This window comes from Rosa chinensis, chromosome 6, assembly GCF_002994745.2.
Source record: "Rosa chinensis cultivar Old Blush chromosome 6, RchiOBHm-V2, whole genome shotgun sequence".
Classification (NCBI taxonomy): domain Eukaryota; kingdom Viridiplantae; phylum Streptophyta; class Magnoliopsida; order Rosales; family Rosaceae; genus Rosa; species Rosa chinensis.
The window spans coordinates 66,530,326-66,552,394 of NC_037093.1; the positions used below are offsets into that span (position 1 = coordinate 66,530,326).

At 38.1% G+C, this 22,069-nt stretch overlaps 3 protein-coding genes across 6 annotated transcripts; 1 reads left to right on the forward strand and 2 right to left on the reverse strand.

Moving 5' to 3' along the window:
- Nucleotides 1–1,073: 1,073 nt before the first annotated feature.
- LOC112173728 (long chain base biosynthesis protein 1) lies at nucleotides 1,074–5,981 on the reverse strand. Of its 2 annotated transcripts, none has more exons than XM_024311409.1 (13): nucleotides 5,821–5,981; nucleotides 5,312–5,457; nucleotides 5,105–5,199; nucleotides 4,637–4,728; nucleotides 4,271–4,364; nucleotides 4,108–4,180; nucleotides 3,875–4,007; nucleotides 3,266–3,440; nucleotides 2,517–2,657; nucleotides 2,327–2,422; nucleotides 2,012–2,153; nucleotides 1,715–1,842; nucleotides 1,074–1,626 (listed from the first exon to the last, which is right to left on the reverse strand). In XM_024311409.1, exons 2-13 carry the CDS (start codon nucleotides 5,418–5,420, stop codon nucleotides 1,450–1,452), a joined length of 1,455 nt encoding a protein of 484 aa, XP_024167177.1. In that variant the 5' UTR covers nucleotides 5,421–5,457; nucleotides 5,821–5,981; the 3' UTR covers nucleotides 1,074–1,449. The 2 variants fall into 2 exon arrangements, with proteins under 2 accessions (XP_024167177.1, XP_024167178.1); XM_024311410.1 differs by having other exon boundaries at nucleotides 5,312–5,470; nucleotides 5,821–5,978.
- A 4,879-nt stretch (nucleotides 5,982–10,860) lies between these two features.
- Nucleotides 10,861–19,402, forward strand: LOC112170292 (kinesin-like protein KIN-4A). 3 transcript variants are annotated; one of them, XM_024307528.2, is made up of 26 exons: nucleotides 10,862–11,237; nucleotides 12,266–12,412; nucleotides 12,497–12,646; nucleotides 12,798–13,051; nucleotides 13,241–13,425; nucleotides 13,517–13,641; nucleotides 13,876–13,912; nucleotides 14,006–14,097; nucleotides 14,221–14,328; nucleotides 14,537–14,650; nucleotides 14,748–14,841; nucleotides 15,043–15,158; nucleotides 15,244–15,342; nucleotides 15,430–15,540; nucleotides 15,639–15,755; nucleotides 15,847–15,927; nucleotides 16,093–16,164; nucleotides 16,428–16,521; nucleotides 16,772–16,812; nucleotides 16,901–16,998; nucleotides 17,088–17,186; nucleotides 17,327–17,548; nucleotides 17,658–17,820; nucleotides 18,173–18,343; nucleotides 18,440–18,753; nucleotides 18,885–19,402. In XM_024307528.2, the coding sequence occupies exons 1-25, from the start codon at nucleotides 11,121–11,123 to the stop codon at nucleotides 18,653–18,655; spliced, it is 3,123 nt and encodes a 1,040-aa protein (XP_024163296.1). In that variant the 5' UTR covers nucleotides 10,862–11,120; the 3' UTR covers nucleotides 18,656–18,753; nucleotides 18,885–19,402. The 3 variants fall into 3 exon arrangements, with proteins under 3 accessions (XP_024163297.1, XP_024163296.1, XP_024163299.1); XM_024307531.2 differs by having other exon boundaries at nucleotides 15,046–15,158; XM_024307529.2 differs by having other exon boundaries at nucleotides 10,861–11,237; nucleotides 18,440–19,402.
- Nucleotides 19,403–19,548: 146 nt separating this feature from the next.
- LOC112170293 lies at nucleotides 19,549–21,480 on the reverse strand. The gene is made up of 2 exons (XM_024307532.2): nucleotides 21,270–21,480; nucleotides 19,549–20,309 (listed from the first exon to the last, which is right to left on the reverse strand). The coding sequence occupies exons 1-2, from the start codon at nucleotides 21,438–21,440 to the stop codon at nucleotides 19,944–19,946; spliced, it is 537 nt and encodes a 178-aa protein (XP_024163300.1). The 5' UTR covers nucleotides 21,441–21,480; the 3' UTR covers nucleotides 19,549–19,943.
- Between the last annotated feature and the right edge of the window lie 589 nt (nucleotides 21,481–22,069).

Sequence of the window (22,069 nt, forward strand, 5' to 3'; positions counted from 1 at the left end):
CCCCAATAGGACTTCTATTGGGGAGATTACATCAATTCAAAACGTCTACTGCCCTCCAATAGACGTCTATTGCCTCCCAATAGATCTTTAAGAGGCCTCTATTGCCCCAATAGAACCTTTTTTTTCCTTTTCTTTCTTTCTTTTCATTTTGGGCTTCTGAACCAATTTACAGCAAAAAAAAAAAAAAAAAAATTTGATTTGGGCACCCAGAGAAAAGCTCTGGGCACCAAATCGTGGTTCTCCTCCACCACCGGCATACCAGATCCATGTTCTCCTCTGCCACTGGCCTGTGTCGAGGCCGGAGAGCCTGGGTCGAGCACCAGAGGTCGAGCTCGAGCGCCAATTCCCGCCGGAGATGAGTTGCGGTTTTGATTTCGTGATCGGCGAAGCCAAGCAACCGGTGACTTCAGTGTTTAGCACGAACTCGCCGCCGGCAATGGATGGCGCGAACTCCGAGCTCGCTGCACGAACCGGAACTCCGACCTAGCTGCACGGAGGTGACGTAAAGGAACTCCGAGCTCGCTGCACGAACTCGCCGCCGGCTGTACGATCGATGGCGCCGGCTGCACGAACTCGCCGCCGTCTTCTGGGCTGCATAAACTCTTCACCAACTGCACGAGCTCCGGCTTCTGGGCTGCACGACTATTGCCGGATGAGAGAGAGAGAGAGAGAGAGAGAGAGAGAGAGAGAGAGAGAGAGAGAGAGAGAGAGAATCAGATCGAAGAGGGAGAGAGTCAGATCGAAGGGGAGAGAGGAGAGAGAGCTCGATGGCATATGGTGTAATTTATTAATTTGATTGAGGGTAAAATTGTCTTTTTAATTTAAATTGGGTAGTGGGGAATAAAAATCTGTTGCTGGGGTAAGTGGGATAACTTTGGCTCATTTTGGGGCTTTGGGTCAAGGACCCAAATATAAAACAGAACCTTTGTAAGCGGAAACAAAATCGTGAGCCCACAAAATACTAGTTATTATTGTATATTCTAAGTTTTATTATTGATGTAATCATGTAATAAGAAAATATAAGAACAAGCGAAGAATGATAATTTAGATCTGTCGTCATTCCAATTTTCAAATGATAGAAACAGTAACATTTCCTTGACATCTTCGATAACGAAAAAAAGTTCATAAGAATCAAGCTTTCAAGAACCAATGTACAGTAGTTGCAACATGAATATTTTGACAGCGTTATGAACAATCAAAGATGTATTTGTGTTCTAAGACTAAATCTGACGTTAATCTTGATCACATGTATACACAGTGGCCGAAAAAAAATACCGATCACATGTTAAACAGCGATGAAAAGAACGCAGTTGTAAATTAATCATATCTCTATCGCATCAACCAGAGGCCTTTCACCGTTAGCCTGCACTTCAAAATTGCTCAACCATCAAAGGGTTCGTAAAGACAGGATGTGCTTCAGTCAGGCAAGAGAAATCAGGCATTCTCCAGTCATATATGATTCTTCAGCACTAATTCTGCAACCGTTTTCAGTGACTCCGATGCCTTGAGCAGATCTGATTCTGAATGGGCAGCAGAAACAAACAGTTTAATTCCCACAGGCAAACGGCATTTATCAAGTGTCGACCTTTTGGACGCCACCGCAAGAATTGAATGATCCTTTAACAACTGCAAAACCACAACAAATATACTTGAGAAAGAAAATCAGCAGAAATTGATTCAGCTTAGTGTAATCAAGATAAAACCATTTACTTACACGGTCAGCAATATCGTCGAGGAGTTGCAGGTCACTCTTCACAGAACCTGTTGACTTCTGTAGTTTGAGAAACACAATGGGTGATTCTGGATTGCTCGCTAATGAGAGGCCCATTACACCTGACAATCCTGCACATTACAGCACAATACTCAAACAAGAGGATGCCAGCGTAAGCATGTGATAAGCGACTACTAAGACACTTACTAATCAAGTGATGACCACACTGGCAGTGCGATAACTATCCAAAAACCAAGAGAAACACACTTATGCACATGAATAAGGAGATCAAGCACAGACCTTTCCATAGTAACGTAATGTTTTTCTTCAACTTCGTTAACAGATCAGGATTCTCCTCAAGAACATCAATGGCAGTAATGGCAGCACTCGCAAGATAAGGGGGCAAAGAAGCAGAAAAGACGTACCCAGAACTGCTCAATCGCTGCCACAGACAATACCCCAAAACTTATTTTTTTTGGAAATATCATTTATATCCATGCAAAGACATAACCATTATTATGATAAGACAAGAAATTTCTTGTTAGAATTCCAATGTTTTGACACATATGTCAGTAACCATATCATATGGCTATTCACAGATTATAATGACCATACCTGGTGATCAGTGACTCTAGCACTTCCAGTGCAGAATCCTCCTTCTGCGGCTAAGGCGTGTCCCATTGCAGCAGTAATAATATCTATCTTTTCAACCTGCAGATATCACACCACCGGAAATTCACAAACTAACTATGAACCGATATATTGTGATCTTTTATTTTCTTCTTTAAGGATGTTTGAAAAATACCGGCACCCCGCAAAATTCTGTGAGACCTCGTCCAGCTCTTCCAAGGACACCAAATGAGTTGCTCTCATCTAATAAAACACGAAACCTATATTTCTCTTTCAATTTAACAATTTCGTCCAAGGGGGCTATTTGGCCAGAATTCTGCAAATTTTAGGATAAAAGATAACCAGTCAATACCTCCAGTTGAGCAATTTCTTTAACTAATTGGAAGAAAATAGGGGAAGGAGGAGTAACTGTATGTTATAATGTGATAGCATAGAAAGAGCTAAAGAAGAGATCTCATTCTGTTTTAGTACAATTTCCACATCGGTCAAAGTAATAAAACAACTATAACATAAGTAAATACTTAGCATCAGAAAGCGGTAACAGATTACATGACAACAAAACAAGTCAATACACCTACAAATAGGAATCAAAACTTCTAAATTGCATTAAGCTATTTCAATTCTTATTAAAAAATGGAGGCAATTTGCTAACATGGCAACTATGAAAAGGTGAAAGGTCATTGTGTTGACTTCCTAGTGACATGATCTTGGTATTTAAGTAGAATTGTCCTCTTGCTGACAATGGCTCTATAGCAGCAATTCATGTAGAGATAGAAGTCTTGCATTTATTTTGCATAGTATAAGCAACCCTATAATGAAAATGGATGATGCTGAGTTGCGTCTTCAAAGAACTCACAACATGCCAAAAAAAAAAAATTGCAAAAAGATATATTTGATGTAATAGCAATGCATAGACATAGATACCTGGTAAACAGCTTCAACCACAATGTAACGCCGGAGTTTCTTAGCCCGCTTACTCTTCACAGTGATTTCCTCCAGAGTATTCCTTAATGATTCCATGTCATTATGCTTGAAATACACAATTGTGCTTCTAGAAAGATAAAGACCATTTTGTATTCCCCAATGGACTCCTTCATCCCTAAAAAAGAGGAAAAAAAAAAAAACCACTTTACATATAAATTCATATCTAAACAGAAATCTTTGTGCAATGTATTTAGCAGCCAGAAACTCCATATATTCGAAGCCCAGGCCAGTACAGTAGTAAAATAGAAAAGTAATGTGGCACCTAAAAAATATGAGAGCAATGAGTAAACAAATTAATCAGTAAGCATCTGAATAGTTTGCATACTTCAATTACTTTTTCAGTAATTTGAATGTATTTTGACCATCATTTTGAATTGTAATCAGAAGTAACAATCAAAAGATCTAGAAATTAGCTTAAAGTCAAGAGATTTGCCATGATATGTTTTCCAAATTATTTCACTTTCATAAAAAACTCTCCAACTAAACAAGTTTTACAGCCCAGAGCAAAAGACAACAATAAATAACATGATTGAGGTTATGCATACTCACACAACAATGATATCTCCTTTTTTGCAAAATGCTGGAATTGCACTGAACATGGTGGAGAGACCATAAGAATAGAGAATTGAGTCAGGAGTTCCCAAAAACTTTGCTATTCTTGCCTCACAATCAAGGTGGACATCTGATGCCAAATAAAACAATAAAAGATATACAGCAGGTGTCTACCTTTCTATAAAAAGAAAAGAACATCAATATTTTATCTCATAGTATATAAGTCATACCAATTGTTCCATAGAACCCACGAGGACCACATGAACCAACACCATATTTCTCCAATGCAGAGGTACATGACTCCTGAGATTAGACATAGAAATATATATGTGCTATTCATGCTATCATTCATGTAGAAAAAGTATATCAGTAATATGAAAAGCTATCTCTTACAAGCAACTTCTCATGTCCTATCAATCCAAGATAATTTGCTGCAGCAAAGTTCACGACTTCTTTGCCATTAACTGTTGTGTGTGGCCCTGCAGCACTGAATAAATTCCACTCATTAGCAATATCCCTTAGAACAAAGAATTATACTGTTTTATTTGTACCCATAGGCAACATCTTTTTAACTCCAAGATATAACATGAAGAAAATTGCAATAACGAATTTTTTGTTCTTTCTTCAGAAAAAATACGCAGTACTTCTCTGGTCTCTCTCTCTCTCTCCCTGATGGAAATCAAAAAAAGGAACATGCAAATCAAAGCATAGCTAAACTATGGATTGGTTTATGAGGAGCTAGAAACTATGCTCACTCACCTTTCCAACACTGGGGGTTCATACTGCATATCTTCAGTGATAGGAGGGATGAGAGGTTCAGGAACCCATTCCTGACATAGATCATCTATTTCCTACATGTACCAATACACTAGCAAAGTTCAGTTAAGAATTCATGCCACATGTCACATCAGAAAGCACAAGAATCAGAAGCGTATAATCATACTAAATATTTAGCAAGTTCATACGTGGTGATACGCAAATAGTGGCATCACTAAAAACTATATTCATTGAGACGAAAGTTGACAATTAAATTGGTCACACAGATCTTTTCTTTTCAAATCTCACTAGGAAGTATAATCAAATTACGACAATGCCTCAACACTTCTGAACTCCTTATTTTTCTTAAGTTACGGATATAAAAAGCAGTCCAATAGATTAAGCGTGGTGTGCAAGCAGCGTGTACTATTCAACAAGACGAAGGTGCTGCCATAGAACTTTTACACAAACCTTCTCTGTTAAAGGCTTCTTAGGGGGCTTGTAACTTTTCTGGGAGAGTAGAAAAACGATGACTGCAAAAAGAAGTACTTCTACAAAAAGATGTCCTACAAGAAAAAAAAAAAGGCCAAACAACAAAGATTTGTCGATCAGAGACAAACTCTCATTAATAAAAAGCATGAATCTCATAAAGACAGTTGTAAAAAATCGGTAGCCTACCGCCAATGGGCACTCCAAAAACAACAGCTCTGGAGGAGGGAGCATCTAAAGTCGCTGTCACCCAATCCAACGTAGAATTCACCAAATTCAAAACATAATTCGATGCCATTTTACTTGATATAACTCATCAACAAAACGCCAGGATCCTGCATATAAATGCTGTTATTAACCAATTAACTGATCATTCACAGGTAAAAAGCCTACGAAATCTCATTCTACAAGAGCTCAGCTCAGCAGATAAGGTAAGCTGATATCCCTTATTATGAGCAGTACCACCACGAAAACAAAACACTATTAAGATTTGAAAAATTCTGAACACAAATCCAGTCTCTACAGACATAGTGATCAATGATTCAATGAGATCCAAAAGCTACAGAGCACATCGAAACGAAATTTCACGGAAAATTCATGCTCAATCATCATTGTTATTAGTGGTGTAGTTGATGATCCAAAGATACGCATGCATATATTGATGAGGTCGGCATAGTCGAAGAGACAGTTATGAGTACCTGAAAGATTGAATGGAGTGAGGCGGCGGCGGAGCAACGGAGTAGTAGGGTTGTGGTTTCTTCTTCTTCTCCTCCTCTTCGCCTTGGTTCGCTTGTATGAGATTCTATTATGAAAATGAGGTGCAGGGTCAACCAAGTCGCTTCTTTGCGTTGGCAGACAAAAATTTTGCCGCATTGGCCAACAGAAAATACGTAGTAAATTTTATTTTGCTTTTGGCCAAAATATTTCTTATTAGAAAAATTAAAAAGGACGCATTATTTTTTTTTGACAAAGTTTACCTGCTCATTTTGATTTAATTCTACAATTAATTAATTGAATGAACTGTTTACAAATATGATAGATGAGCATATGTTCTCCAAGTGAACTTTAAAGTATGATGGTCCTAGTTCGATTTGGTTATCGAGAATATCTTGTCCTAAACGTTAGATGTAACAATCTGATCGAAAACATGTTATGCGTCAATTGTAAAGTCTAAGTTTATGAGTGAACTTTGGCGAGCCGGCCTCGTAACCTCTCAAGTAATTTCAACTCCTCATACAAGTACGTGCGCTAAACTACTACTACAAGTAGAATTAGAGCTTAAAATGACATGTTACCAACATTATTGGGTTTTATTGGGCTAGCCATGGTCAAAAACAGCGTGGCCCAAGCTTTGTGCTATGAACCAACAGATTGGGTTAAGCCCACATATGGTTCAGTCGGCCTATTCAATGGCCCAAAATTAGGATAGGACTCGGACCAGCCCATCTTTTAGGGCATACTTAATGGGGGAACTTGAGAGTAAATGAACAATTTTCTCATAGAATTTCAAAAATTGGTATCGGATTGTAAAACTAATTAGGAATCCAATTCGAATGCTAGATTAGTTTGGAGCCTAAGAATATTTAAAACCGATGTCGAGACACTTATCAACCGATGGTAGATGCTCAAAATTAAAACCTCAAATGTAAACATTTCTTCATTAAGTTGAAAAGAACATCTAAAATGTGCACACTGCCACATTCTTTTTACTTTTCCTCCACCAAACAACCAAAAGAACAATCTGCCATTGGTAAAAAGTCTGGCCTATTTAATCGCCTAAGAAGAAGAACCTAACCCAAAATCATTCTGGGCCTAATATATACAAGTTCCTAACTCACACCACGACCACGTTGGCCAAAACGACGTCGGCCGTACCAACAAAAGCGACGGAGCCTTGAGGTCACTTGGAAAAAAAATGATGGAAGTAGTAATCATCAAGACCAAAATCTGATGGACGCTAATGATGGAAAATTGCAGAGTCTCACATGTTGTGTCTCCTCCTCCACACTCTTGGTGCTTTTTCTGATGCTTGGAGCCAGAAATAACGATAGCTTTTTAAGCATAAGGTTGCAAGATTGATCCAAGACAAGATATGATGGAAGTGAAAGACTCCGAAAAAGCACACTTAGATTTGGATATTCATTCACTTTGAGTAGACAATTGGACCACACTCATAATAATTGTGCAGTTTGGAATCATATCTCTCCTATGTTAGCATAATTCTGTACTAAAGAATTAATCAATGTGATTGGACTGTGAAATAGTCCAAAATCCATGTTAATTATGGTGTTAATCATTTTGAAGATAAGAGATCATAGATCGTTTGAAGAGAAGATCTTGAGTCTGGCCGTCGGACCAACTTACTGATTGGGTGATAGAAGAAAATGGGAGCTAGCTAGCTTGGATGAAAAAGGAAGCTAGGTTGGGAATAATGGTAGTGATGTAAAGGTAGTAGAAGCATGTGATGCAAAGCTCCACATGGTTAGGGAAAGAGAGCACGAGGAAAAAGATGGATGTGGTGAAGGGAATAGAATAAAGAGGCACCAATGCTTCACTAACAGCTAGCACATTCTCTGATCTGATCGAGCTCCCATTGAAAAAAAAGCTACTGGAAACGGTTAAAGAGAATGTGTTTAGTTTTCTTCAATCATGTGGCCGCCCTCGTGCTCTATTGAAAACAATGAGTTGGATTTCTTTTCTTTAGGTTATTTACAGGAAGGTTAATTACCCTGCAATGTAGTTAGATGTACGCAAGTATTATAAGTTGAGACCTTCTCCCAAATTATTTTAAAAAGTGTGATAATTCAATTATAAACATGTAAAAAAATGTACCGACATTATCTCTTTAAAAAAAATTAGTTTATTACGGCGATTCGTGTATCAATCCGAATGATAATGTTTCGTACTTTTGTGAAAGAAGTCGGGGGTAAAATACGTACTAATCTTGCATACTGAAAGAGAGAAGTAATCAACTCACAAAAGGTTGAAGGAAAAAAAAAATTACCCAAAAATGAAAAAGTTTAGGTGCCTTGTTTAAGAAGGCACATTTTATAGTATCAATATGTGATTAGGTTGAGGCTTTAAAAGGTAAATGGTAAGACATCATATCATACAGAGAGCTATTTCCCACACTGGCAAGTAATTTATTAATAGGAGAACCCTAAACTCAGCCAAGATCATCTATTTGAAATAGCCAAGATCATCTTTATATTAATGTAAGTTTGAACAAACTAGAGCTTTTTCCTTTGCAAAGCAAACGAAGCAATATAAGTGGGGGCCTTATTTCACATTCTGGATAGTTGCTTGGTCTGCCTCCAAGCTAACGGTCGAATCAGAGAAATGGAATGAGTGGGAAGTTAGGTATTGGGGTCACGAAACTTGAGGTTGGGATCATTTTCATCAGCTTTTCTCTGGGTTCCTTCACTCTCAATTAAGGAGCTGTAGCTCGAAAGAACTGCAGAAACCCCGTTGGTGCATCTGGAGCTGCTTGCTTAACTTGCAGTCTACCGCTAGCTTCAGGGCGGAGAGAGAGTTTTATTTTATTTTTCGCGTTTAAAAACGAGTCATGCATCAGGATGCATGAGTAGCTGATTCAACACGTATATATATATTATTCTTAACTTAACAATCTTGTCAAAGAGCGTATAATTTTATCTCAAAACCTCATCATGATATTAAATTTAAACTACATATTTATCAGTTGTGGATGTGATTCGATTGCTGTGGGTGTTTTTCAAAAGTTTGATCGAGACTCTACGTTCACGAGTTAGTACACTTCAATAAAAAAGTTTGCGAGAAATGTTTGTCAATTTATGTATGTTACTGTACACAGCTGTAATATTCCTACAAAAATTGAAACATCATATGGCTAATCTTATAGGCCAAAACACAAAAATATACAAGACAATCTCCTTATCTTAATTTGGCCCACAGAAGAATAAAATAAAAAAATAAAAACTTGGAACCATGGATAGAGGTAGCATAATTGTCTCTTTTTTTTTTCTTTTTTTTTCAAGTACTGTGGATTCCAAATATATAAATATGTTTCGATCACCACTTAAATAATTCAAGTATCACCATCAACTAACATTACTCCATTTGATGGTCCTTGCTCATCTACTTGCTACACTTTTATTTGAGCCGCCTAAAATACTAAATTATTAACCGTGCAACCACCACCGGGCAGTCTGGGCAAATAAATGGTTAATAGCATTATTAAAAATTGACGTACCATTTTAACGCATATTTATTGAACAAGATTCATAATAATTTGATTTCTTATTAAATTTAACAAGTCAATGTAGAAAAATACAGAAAGTCTAAAGCTTCAAAATCAGAATCTGTTTAAAATAACTCAGCACACTGCAAACGGTGACTAATTTAACTATTCTCAGAAATTTCAATAGCTATATATACTTGGGACTTGGGAGCAATGTGATTCAAGGAAATAGAGGGGATGACTTATTTTAACCGGGTGCCACAGGTTTGTGAAAACGTCTGAGTCTGACCATTCGTCGTCGGAGTTGGAGAGGACTGTGGTGGAGGGGCAGTGATCGGAGTGGGGTCCAGCTAGGTGGGTTTATGGCCATGTGAGGGTGGTCGACCACCAGCTGGCATTGTCTAATTTGTGTGGGACTGTGTTTCCGTCCACTCGCTTTACTGCAGCGGACCTCCCTCTAATTATCACTTTTCATAGTGATACCCTTTCCCCATAGTCCCATACTGCATGTTACAATGTTACCATACAGGTCTTCTCCTAAAGGCCTAAAACCATGAGAATTACAGAAAATGACATTTTATCACAAGAGAAAAAAAAAAAAATAGAAATCCAAAATACAAACAAAATGAATATTTTCATAATCAAATTGAACACTTTTGGAATCATTTTAGAAGTATACTATTGTAATATCCAGGTTTGAACAAGTACATTTTATACACATATTCTAGTCAAAATAAAAAAGGGACTAAAATATTGGTAGAGGTCTGAAGTTTGAATTTCATTAACTCTTAGAATCCTAAACAAAAAAATTGTAATAAAAAATTGTAATGTTTTAATAGGTAATTTTCTTACAAACAACTCCATTTACTACATTCAACGATTTTGAACTCGTGACTTAGAATTATAGTTTGAGTAAATTCATAAACTATTTCCATGTGTTAATATGTAATCTATTATAGTACTTAAAAAACAAACATCCCTTTCAAAAAAAAAAAAAAAAACAAACAAACATCAAGTAGAGAAATTTGAAACATGTCGATTGCGTTTTCTCCTTTGTAATTGTGATTTAAGGACATGACTTAGCCCTCTAATTTGTTGGATGCAGAAAAATCAAATGACACTAATTTCCATAGTCCGTCACACGTGGCTTGGTGCGCTGTGGCCGTCGCTTTTCCTCACCAAATTCCGGCCCCCTCAAACGGTACCGTGAGACCGGCGACCAACCGGAAAAGAGGAAAATCCAGATAAAAGGGCAAAGACGTAATAACGCAGGGGGCGATGGTGACAGCTCGCAACTGGACCTTGAGTGTCAAACATTACGGGGGGAGGGGTTGTGAGAGACCGTTGCAAAAAGCTGGAGGGGCAATTCCGGAAAGAGTGTCATAAAAGTTTCAGGGAACGCAAACCGTCTGGGCGGTTGTGTAGTGAAGGCGAAGGAAAATGATAGTGGTTGTTGTCCTTGCAGTTACGCGCTCATTTCCCCAACTACCCTTCCCCCTTTCTTACTATTTTTACTTTCTCTCTCCACACTCTTATCACAGTCCCCGTCTCGAACCAAATGAGCTCCTCCAAAATCTTCTCTCTTAGCTAATTCATTCTTTCACACTTGGCCTCCTAGCTAGCTGGCGTATCACTTTCCCTGACCCGAATTCTCAGACAATGAGAACGGTTTGATCTCGCAATATTCTCCGCTCATTGTCTCCTTCTCAATCTTCTTTTCATTTTTCTATCTCCGGATTCTCCTCTCTGTTGCGCTGGAGGAGCAGCTCCTTGATTGCCATGGAAGCCGGGGAGGATTGTAGTGTCAAAGTGGCCGTCCACATCCGGCCGCTCGTCGGAGACGAGAAGCTGCAGGGATGTAAAGATTGCGTCACTGTAGTCCCTGGGAAGCCTCAGGTACTGTCACTATTGGTCAATTAAATCACTGCATTTCCTTCTTTTCTTTATAGTAATTAGTCGAAGAGCGTGCCGGAGAACTGAGGAGGAGGGAATCGAAATCTTGGAGATCTAGATGCAGTTATGGTTGCGGCTTTAGTATTGGAGGCATAGGAGCATTGCGTCCTTCATTTGCTAATTTTGATTTTGGATCCGAGTTCTCGATTCATCACATTATGGTCTCGAATTCATGTAATTATTAATTGGTTGAAATTGGGAGCTGATGGCTACATTTAGTTAGTTCTATATAGTCCAATTCCGGTAACATCTGAGAAATCAAACTTTCTCTGAGAGTTTTGCTAATATTTGGTTGAATTTACGCCATCGATTTAACCGGTGAAATATTTGTACCTAAATTGCTTTAATTCTTCTTTAGAAAAAAAAAAAAAAAACCGACTGTTTCTTCTCTGTTTATACGGCGTGGCGAAGCCAGAAATGTATAAGCTTGGGATATAAAATAAATATTCTTTTGAAACTGATAATATAGTAGAGGTTAATTTCTTCTCTTCGGTTCTTATTCATGGTAAATTTGTTTTTGGCATAATCAATCAGTAGTATTTTTTTTCTTTAACTCACACCGTTTCATAATCTCTAGTCTAATAGAATGTGCATGTCCAATTGCATTACTAGATACCCAGTAACAAAATAACTACAATATACAAAGCTTAATTAAGACCTTTGCAATCCAAACCTTGTTTTTTTTTTTTTTTTTCCCTCTCATGAAATGGCCATTGTTTGGCAACAAGTCAATATGAAACTAGTAGTACTCGAACAAATTCTAAATATTGTTGCGAGGTGTTGTGAAAATGGAGGTGAAAAGCCAGTGAAGTTGGGGAGGAGGAGGTGGTGTTGGTGATAAGGAAAAATGTGAAACAGTCCTGCACAAAGAGCAGGAGAACTGTAGTGGCTCCACCACTGATGAGTTCTAGAATTCTGACTGCTGACAGTTTGATTAATGTGACTAAATGTTGGTTGTGACAATGGTGCAGGTACAAATTGGGACACATTCATTTACTTTTGATCATGTCTACGGCAGTACTGGTTCTCCATCATCTGCAATGTTTGAAGAGTGTATTGTTTCGCTGGTCGATGGTTTGTTCCAAGGATATAATGCTACTGTCCTTGCTTATGGTCAGGTAGTTACACTTCTGATGCAGAGTTGAGATTCCATACCTTGCGGCTAGTGTTACTTTGAAGCTAACATAATCATTCTATTGCAGACCGGTTCAGGGAAAACATATACCATGGGCACTGGTTTCAGAGATGGTTTGCAAACTGGAATTATCCCTCAAGTCATGAATGTATTATTCAGCAAAATTGAAACTTTGAAGCATCAAACGGAGTTCCAGTTGCATGTTTCCTTTATTGAGGTTTGTATTGGTGTTTTATTCTTTACTAAGTTGTCTTTCATGCTTTGTGATGTTACTATAGTATTTTGGCCTAAGTAGAAGATTTGATAGCTACAACTTGTTACATATCTGAGTTTCGTTACTGATCTAAGTAGAAGATTTTGTTGCAAAGATTCTCAAAGAGGAAGTACGAGACTTGCTGGATCCCAGTTTTCTGAGCAAACCAGAAGGTGCAAATGGGCATGCCGCAAAAGTAGCAATCCCTGGAAAACCACCAATACAAATTCGAGAATCATCAAATGGTGTTATTACATTGGCAGGATCTACTGAAATTAGTGTTAGTACACTTAAACAAATGGCCACATGTCTTGAACAAGGATCACTGAACAGGGCTACAGGGAGTACAAATATGAACAATCAGTCAAGGTATATTTGGTGCCTTACTTGTCCTTTCTAAGGATAATTGAACTCAATTTTTTTCATTGATATACAGCAATAAGAAATGTAGGTTTCTGCATTTATAATTTGTTTCAATCTTTTGATTTAATTATCTTTTGAGACAGATTAAGTGCCACTAAGTTTAATGACTTGGTCCTTTTCTTCTTATGTCTACAGTCGTTCACATGCCATCTTCACCATTACATTAGAGCAAATGCATAAGCTCAACCCAGCATGTTCCGGCAACGGTCTCAATGAGAGTATGAATGAAGATTATCTATGCGCTAAATTGCATTTGGTAGATCTTGCTGGGTCTGAGCGAGCCAAGAGGACAGGTTCTGATGGTTTGCGTTTTAAGGAAGGTTGGATACACTTTCTTTTTTTGTGACTTTTTATATCTACAGTGCATTTCTGTTATACATTTTCATGAGGATATTATTTTCTCTTCAACAGGAGTTCATATTAACAAAGGTCTTCTTGCACTTGGAAATGTTATCAGTGCACTTGGTGATGAGAAGAAGCGAAAAGAAGGACTTCATGTTCCTTATCGAGATAGTAAACTTACTCGGCTTTTGCAGGTTTGATTTTATTCCAAAATTGATAAAATTTTCTGATATAAAGGCTGAGTTATTCATATACATATGTAAATGAAAAGATCTAACAACAAGTGACAAATGTTGTTGACTGAATCATGTAAGAACTCTGTTGGCATGAATGCCATTTTATTTGTGGTTGTTGTCTATTGCTATTCCTTTGTACCTCCCTGCTTTAAAGTATAATACTAAGTTTAGACTATGTAATGGTTTTGGCAGGACTCGCTTGGTGGTAACAGCCGAACTGTTATGATAGGTAACTTCATTAATTTTTCTCTTTCCATGTTAAGCAAACTAATACTTGCTCATAGGCAGCCTATGATGTTTGTTATTATCTTGTGTTGTACAGCTTGCATCAGTCCTGCTGATATTAATGCTGAGGAAACCTTGAACACTTTGAAATATGCAAATCGTGCTCGAAATATCCAAAATAAGCCCATTGTAAGTTGTTACTTATTCATGGTTTTATTATTTAGTGTTCTTTTTCCCTTCCCAATGTAGATACAAATTCTCTGCCTTTTTTAAGGTGTCATTTATGCGGCCTTTTCTGATTTATTGTACCAGGTCAACAGAGATCCCATGTCGAATGAAATGCTGAAGATGCGCCAACAATTAGAGTATTTGCAAGCCGAGCTTTGTGCTCGTGGAGGAGGATCTTCTGATGAAATGCAGGTATTACTCTTATGTGAGTTCTTTTAATGTCTGCTTTCTTCCATCAAGGGCTAATGTTACCCATGTTGTATAGACTCAGAGGTTGTTCCACTAAAATGAAGGAACCAAATAAAAACAATATGACAAATTCTTGATTTGTATAGCAGTTTGTTTAAAAAAAAAATAGGTATGCATATCTTCTAACTAAGTAATCTATCAATTTTTGTAGGTTCTCAAGGAAAGAATTGCTTGGCTTGAAGCAGCTAATGAGGATCTCTGCCGAGAACTTCATGAATACCGAAAGAAATGCACAGTTGTAGACCAATGTGAAAAAGATGCTCAAGTATGTGTTTCTTGCTCTATCACACTATTCTTTGATCTTGCTTCTTTCAAATCTGCTTGTCCATGGGCACATATACATCTTAAACTTCATTTTTCAGGATGCTAGTCCCTGCTCTTTGAAAACTGATGGCCTTAAAAGGGGTTTGCTAAGTATAGAATCGGCTGACTATCAAATGGGTGAAGCAATATCAGGTATGTATGGTTTAGAACGTCCTGGGTGACATTTCATTTTCTCAATCACATCAGCTGCAATCCTGCAACTGTGTAAATTTTGTTGTTGTTATAAGTTGTGCACAAAAATCACCTACAATCCTGTGAATCAGTTGTATTCACATAAAGCTAAGCTTTCTTTACTTGGAATCATTTCATCTAGGGTCGTATTGCCTATTTTAGCAGGTGATTCTGGGGAAATTGATGAAGAAGTAGCAAAAGAGTGGGAGCACAGCCTTCTGCAAAATACCATGGACAAAGAGTTGCATGAACTGAATAAACGTCTTCAGCAGAAAGAGGTGTGTACTTGTGTATGTTAATATATTTTCCGCATAAAGGTGTTCTTGTTTATCATGTATAACATTGGGTTTGATGTATGTGCAGTCGGAGATGAAATCTTTTGAAGGGTCTGACACGGTGGCACTCAAGCAGCATTTTGGAAAGAAAATAATGGAACTTGAAGATGAGAAAAGAGCTGTGCAGGTGAACTTGAAGCCTTTGAATTTTGATGTTCTTATTCAAGAGAAGTGGTATTCACATGTTCAGTCATTAACTTGTTTCATATTGCAGAAAGAGAGGGACCACTTGTTGGGTGAAGTCGAAAATCTTGCTGCTAGTGATGGACAAGCACAGAAACTGCAAGATGTTCATTCCCAAAAGTTAAAGGCACTTGAGGCACAGGTGACCAAAATTTTCAGCTAGAAAGCTTTTGTCTTTGGATAAGCAGGAGATGTCCTTATAATCAGAAATGTTTCATCTTTACAATGTTAACATACCAGATTCTGGATCTAAAGAAGAAACAAGAGAGCCAGGTTCAACTTTTGAAGCAAAAACAAAAAAGTGATGAAGCGGCAAAGCGGCTTCAAGATGAAATTCAATCTATAAAGGCACAAAAGGTTTAGACTAATCCATACAGTATCTTTGAAGTATTTATCCTAATATTTCACTTCATCCACTGCTATAATTTATATTCTTCTAAACTTCTAGGTTCAATTGCAACAAAGGATAAAACAAGAAGCAGAACAATTCCGGCAGTGGAAAGCATCTCGAGAGAAGGAATTGCTGCAGGTATTTACTTATGAAGTCAGTTCACAAAGTCTGAAACTCCTGCTGTTATCTCATGGCATTTTACATATAAAATATATTTAGTCTAATCGCTCTTCATTTAAAATCTCTTAAGTGTATTTCCTGTATTAATTCACTCCCTTCTTTGATTTCACTTTGAAATAATAGTTACGGAAAGAGGGCAGGAGAAATGAATATGAAAGGCATAAGCTGCAGGCTTTAAATCAGCGCCAAAAAATGGTGAGTATATCTCAGTTGCTTAGTTATTTAATTGTCTGAGTTCAGAGAATTCAATGCTAAGTCTGTCAAGCAATAGAAGTTTCTGATTATAAATTTCTGATACTGATCTTTGCATGTTACTTTCCCTTGTTACGCTCAATCTGATTCGGGAAATAATCTGAATTACTGCCTGTTGCTTTCATCACATTATGGACGATTCTCTTTCATGAGAGAGAAAGAGTACATTATTATGGTACATTATTGAATGCAATCCTCTCTTTTAGGTCCTTCAAAGAAAGACTGAAGAGGCTGCAATGGCTACTAAGAGGCTTAAAGAATTGCTTGAAGCTCGTAAATCTTCTGCTCGTGACAACTCAGGTATATATAATTTTTAGGGCTGCAGTTCCGGACACCCATTGCTTTTAATCATGCATTGGTTCTCTCATATGGAAGTATTGAAGAATGACTTTACCCTTAGCAGAACATATGAAATCACCGAATTTCTAATATCACCTCACATGGGACGAGCTTTCCTCTTTATAAAAGACATAGGGTGCTTACATGTTCACACCATGAGCCTTGTCAGTTCTCATTTAATAACCTTTCTAACTGTGCAAACTTTTACCAGTTGTTGCCCATGGGAATGGGTCCAATGGGACACATGGACAGGTAAACCTCTTTTCTTCATCTTCTTGCCAAATGCTTTGTGTTCTTCCCTTTGGATTTTGAATCCTTATAATTCAACTTTTGTCACTAGAACAATGAAAAATCCCTGCAACGGTGGCTAGATCATGAGCTGGAAGTCATGGTGAATGTGCATGAAGTTCGTCATGAATATGAGAAACAAAGTCAAGTGTATGTATAAATTGATATGCATTCAATACTGAATCTATTTGAGATATTATTGGAGGTTTTAGGTTTATTATTTAAGCTTTGCTATCCAGACGTGCTGCATTGGCAGAAGAGTTGGCCATGCTGAAGCAAGTAGACGAATTTGCATCAAAGGGCCTTAGTCCTCCAAGAGGAAAGAATGGCTTTTCCAGGTATGTTTGTGTTAATACACTTAATAAGTACTTCCTTCCTTTCTTAGCTTTAAATTGGATTGAGAGGTTAGCATGATATAGTTAGATGGTAGAGCTTAAAAATCTCTCAGGTGATTTATTACTGTATTTTGTTTGCTCAGAGTTTCCTCCATGTCACCAAATGCAAGAATGGCCAGAATATCTTCACTTGAGAACATGCTTGGCATATCATCAAACTCACTTGTAGCAATGGCATCACAACTTTCAGAGGCAGAAGAGAGAGAGCGTGCTTTTACTAACCGTGGACGTTGGAACCAATTGCGCTCAATGGCAGATGCAAAGAACTTGCTTCAATATATGTTCGATTCTGTTGCTGATGCAAGGTATTAAGAGATCTCAGTAGCAATTAAATAATTTCTTGCAGATTATTATGATCTGTCAAAATTTGATATTCACACATGAAGTAATGAGTATCATTTCACATGTTGACAGGTGTCAATGTTGGGAGAAGGATATGGAAATCAAGGAAATGAAAGAGCATCTCAAAGAACTTGTAGGCTTGTTGCGGCAGAGTGAAACACGAAGAAAGGAAGTTGAGAAGGAACTAAAATTTAGAGAGCAAGATGCCGCAGCTGCATTGGCAACACCACCATCGGTAAGGATATTGGACACCATCTACTATTTCTTCTAATGTAGACTTTAGCATAGCCACTATTCCTTCTAATACCCAGTCCTTTTGAAAACATAAGTTTGGGAATTTAGACCTCCCTAGCTTTGGCAGGACCTGATGTAATGTTTTATTTTAGAGTTTAATTTTGAAGAGCTTAAGCAACGTTGAAGCTCAAAATTAACAGTTCACTTGCAAAAGTTTTTTGTATTAGAAAATAGAGGATTCGCCAGGTCCTTTCTATAGGTTTTATAGTAGTTGGAGCAGCAGATATTTTCATCTGTTTCTTACCCTTGGCTCAAGTATGTGAACAGTTGTTTTGATATCTTATAACTCTTAGGCTGGCTATGATCACGGGAACTCGCACAATTCACTGAAACACTTTGCTGATGACACGAATGGTCCCTTGTCCCCAATCTCTGTGCCTGCACAAAAACAGCTAAAGTATACAGCAGGCATTGCTAATGGCCGAGTGAGAGAATCCACAGCTTTCATAGATCAGACACGAAAGGTCAATTCCTGATATTTTCAATTACAGAACTGAGACCTCTTTTTTTTCTTTTTTTTTCCCCTTCAGTTAACAAAGAAGGATTTGCTGTTAATGCAGATGGTACCTATCGGGCATTTGCCAACAAAAAAATTAACAGTTATAGGACAATCTGGAAAGCTATGGAGATGGAAGAGGAGCCATCACCAGTGGCTAGTACAATTCAAATGGAAATGGCAAAAGCCTTGGAGACTCTCAGAATGGATTAGGCACAGTGATGAAACAATTATAAGGGCAAAGCCTCGGGTACAAGCACTGTCAAATGGGAGGATTTGAAGTTCTGATGTCACCAGCCTATTTGTTGCCCACGTCTCATCTTTGACCAATACATGGCACCCCTAGGCATGGCTGGGGGATTAGAGAATGAATTGCAGGTAATATAAAACACTTGTTTGGATGACCGAAACTACTAGCTGCATAATCGATGGTCATACAAAGAGAAGTTTTGTGGCTTGAAAGAGTTAGTGTAGTGATTAACCCACTTTGAATTCTATAAACAATGCAGTGTGCTATAAGTAGCTATTCGGATCCTGCTACTGTCGTTCTGGAAAGCATGCATAGGTTTGTTGTTGAAAATTTTGCAATGGTTACTGAACTCGGAGCATCTTGTAAAGCTGTGTTGATGCTGCCGATGATACTTTGTGTAGCTAGACCACACCAAAGGCAGTGGTGCAAGACTGCCAGTGGTGTTATACTGGTGAAAGGAGGAACTAAGAGACATATCTTTTAATAACAAAATAACATGAGAAAAAACTCCTTCTACCAAGTTACAGAAATATGTATAAAAGGTTTTCTCTCTCTTTTTTCTTTGGTAATTGTATTTTGTAATTATAACCTTTTGGCCTAAGCTGCTATAATGTTATTGTGTATGAGCAGAACAATTTCAGCTAAAGGGAAATTCTTTTGTAGATTTAACTTTTTCTTTTGTTTCTTGTTGTGTAAGAGATTTGCTTGTATGACTATCTGTAATAAAACAGATGAAAATATTGAATCAAAGTAGACGATGCTATGTCATTTCTTGGACTTCTTTTTGCAGTATTCTCTTGTACAATATATCTAAGCAAATTCTTTTTGCAGTATTCTCTTGTGCAATTTATCTAAGCAAAGAAAACTATCCATCGTTTTGAATACAAGTTTCATCACCTGTAATTGATACAGAAATTCTTCAGTCACCAATAAAAAGGAATTTTCCTTCTATTTTTACCATTATTTGGTTTGCTCATGTCACCTATATAAATAAACACACAAGTTTGCAACAACAACTGCCCAATATATTGTTCAACTCTTTCTTTTTGAAAACTGTGATTAACACAGCTACTACAAGATTCTAGTCTAACCACACAATACATTTTATAAATTTTACTGCAAACCAGCCAATGCCTGTTCTCAATATCCTAACCAAACATTCAATGTTGTACTTGCTGGTGGTGACCATTTGAGAATCTGGGAACCACTATTCCACTAGAGATCCACAGAAGTTGAACCATGCTACATAATCATGGATTGGGGGGGGGGGGGGGTTGGAAGTGGAATTGCACAAGTATCCATCCGAGGCATGTGCACATCAAATTTGGCAACACCAGTAGGCATAGTGCTCGTCTTTGCGATGATTGCTAACAAGACCTCCACACTGTAAGCAAATGAAGCTGCTCCCATCTGAAAATGCATCCAGCACAATCTGCATCCTGCCACTTTCCGCCAGTATAGAAGTTCCATGAGCATCAGGTCCAGCTGACGGGCCACTCACGTTATGTGCTGATGATTCAGGTTTTGAAGGCTGAGCTTCATCAATTGCGCACTCGGCAAACAAAGAGGCTAAATGATCAACAGCAGTGCTTTCTTGCAATCTACATCTGTATAGCTCGCGAGCACGTTGCAAGGACTGAACAACAGCCTCATCCCCACCTCTGGTTCTTGATGCCATAATAACCTGTTCCAAAAACCAGATTAGCATGTACTGAAAGCCCACTGTGGACATAGTTATATTGATTCTAAGGTTTCCAACAAGTTCCAACATAGATTATGTCATCTCTTCCAAGCAGCTCATGCTATGAGAGTGTCTCCATACTTGCACACACAATTAGGTACCAAAGGTAACAACTAGACAAGCCTTCACTTCACTAGACCAAACCTCATATACCAGGATCAGACAAAAAGCAACAGATAAACACTACATCAGCCACGTTATGCTAAAGTGAGGCAAGTCCAAAACCTAACATTTGCATCCGATTAAGATTCGGCTCTGAACTTGCACTGTAAATTTTTAATCAGACTTCAGTTGTATTGACTTTACCAATTTTCCCTTCTAAGAATCTCCATCTTCCAGCAAATAACTGATCCAAAACCCCTCCGAGGTTCTCAGTGCTTAGTGCCACCCAACTAGCCTAACTTCCAGCACTACCATTTTGTTAATAAACACAGTACTAAGACCATCTCCGATGAGTAAGAAGCAAGAAGCTCCAGCTTTTATTCAAAATTACTCTTTCCGAGCTTTGAAGATCCTACATCAGGTCGATGATCTTACACCACCTAACACACCATTTTTCTCCAATTTCTTCAATGCATTCAGACACTCTCTATTCGAAAACGAAGACAAACAAGTGATTCATCTCTAATTCAAAAGACGAAAATGAAGCAAAACCGTGTCATATTGTCAACTAATGACTCCCACTTCAAAAATACATAATTTGTTCTCCAATAGTATAAACCCTAACAACCAAGCCGAACCAAAACAAAGGTATTGCAATCATTTGAGAGCTTCCAGAAACTTCAACCTAAGAAAACTTGTCAAGCCAATAAATTAAGGGGATTTCTCTGCACAATACGAACCAAACACAACAAAAATCGGAGCAACCCTCTTCAGAAGAAAATGATGATCATGAAAACTTACCGCTTGGAGGGCCTGAGTAGGCTTGCCTTCACTGACGAGCTGGCGAGCCAATGTGAGCAGGTCCCTGACCTCGTCACTTTGGCCGGTGTTAGGCGGCGGCTCCGGCCGCCCAGTCGCGGCTGTGTCCACCTCCATCTCCGTCTCCATCATCTCTGTGTCCGTACGCTCCATGCTGGCATTTGTACGCCGGTTTCAGATTCCTTTCGATTTTGAAACTCTTTTGATAAAGCGAGAGACGGTTCTAGCAAATTCTGGAGGTCGGGTGTCCATTTTCCGGCCTTGGGTTTCTTTCCTTTCTTTGGCCCAATACAAAAGAAATCATGAGAACACATTTTGTCTTTCTTTGGGCCTAACTAATCTTATGGCCCTTCATAACTCATTTTTCTTTTTTAGTTAAGACATCAATTAAATTTATCGGTAGTGTTCATCTTGTCACTTACTAAAATTTAAAGTATGCTCTTCTACACCAGCATCATCATATCGTAGTTGAAGGTGATTTAAAGTTGTTAATTGAGTGCCTTCGTGGAAAATCTGAAGTGCCATGGCGAATCAAAACCCTAGTGGAGGATATTAAGCTGTTGGCTCAACAATTCCAGTCCATCATCTTTAGGCATTTATATCGCGAAGCCAATTTCTTTGTTGTTCGTCTCGCTACGTTAGCTCATCAATCCTCCAATCCTGCCGTTTGGTTTTTTCGCTTGCCCCTCTCAGTGTCCCCAGAGTTCCATTTGAATCAACTAGGAAGAGGCGTAGATCGTGGATTTGTTTTGTAGTAGTTTACTTTTTTCCTGTCATCGAAA

Excerpts from the sequence above, each read along its gene's own strand:
- LOC112170293 (XM_024307532.2), bottom strand. The coding sequence starts at position 21,440 with ATGGAGCGTACGGACACAGAGATGATGGAGACGGAGATGGAGGTGGAC. Across the intron at positions 20,310-21,269 it reads CTACTCAGGCCCTCCAAGCG|GTTATTATGGCATCAAGAAC; the intron begins GTAAGTTTTCAT and ends TTTTTGGAACAG.
- LOC112170292 (XM_024307529.2), top strand. The coding sequence starts at position 11,121 with ATGGAAGCCGGGGAGGATTGTAGTGTCAAAGTGGCCGTCCACATCCGG. Across the intron at positions 11,238-12,265 it reads TAGTCCCTGGGAAGCCTCAG|GTACAAATTGGGACACATTC; the intron begins GTACTGTCACTA and ends ACAATGGTGCAG. Across the intron at positions 15,541-15,638 it reads TAAAGGCACTTGAGGCACAG|ATTCTGGATCTAAAGAAGAA; the intron begins GTGACCAAAATT and ends TTAACATACCAG.
- LOC112173728 (XM_024311409.1), bottom strand. The coding sequence starts at position 5,420 with ATGGCATCGAATTATGTTTTGAATTTGGTGAATTCTACGTTGGATTGG. Across the intron at positions 4,008-4,107 it reads TGGGTTCTATGGAACAATTG|ATGTCCACCTTGATTGTGAG; the intron begins GTATGACTTATA and ends ATTTGGCATCAG. Across the intron at positions 2,154-2,326 it reads CTAGAGTCACTGATCACCAG|CGATTGAGCAGTTCTGGGTA; the intron begins GTATGGTCATTA and ends TGTCTGTGGCAG.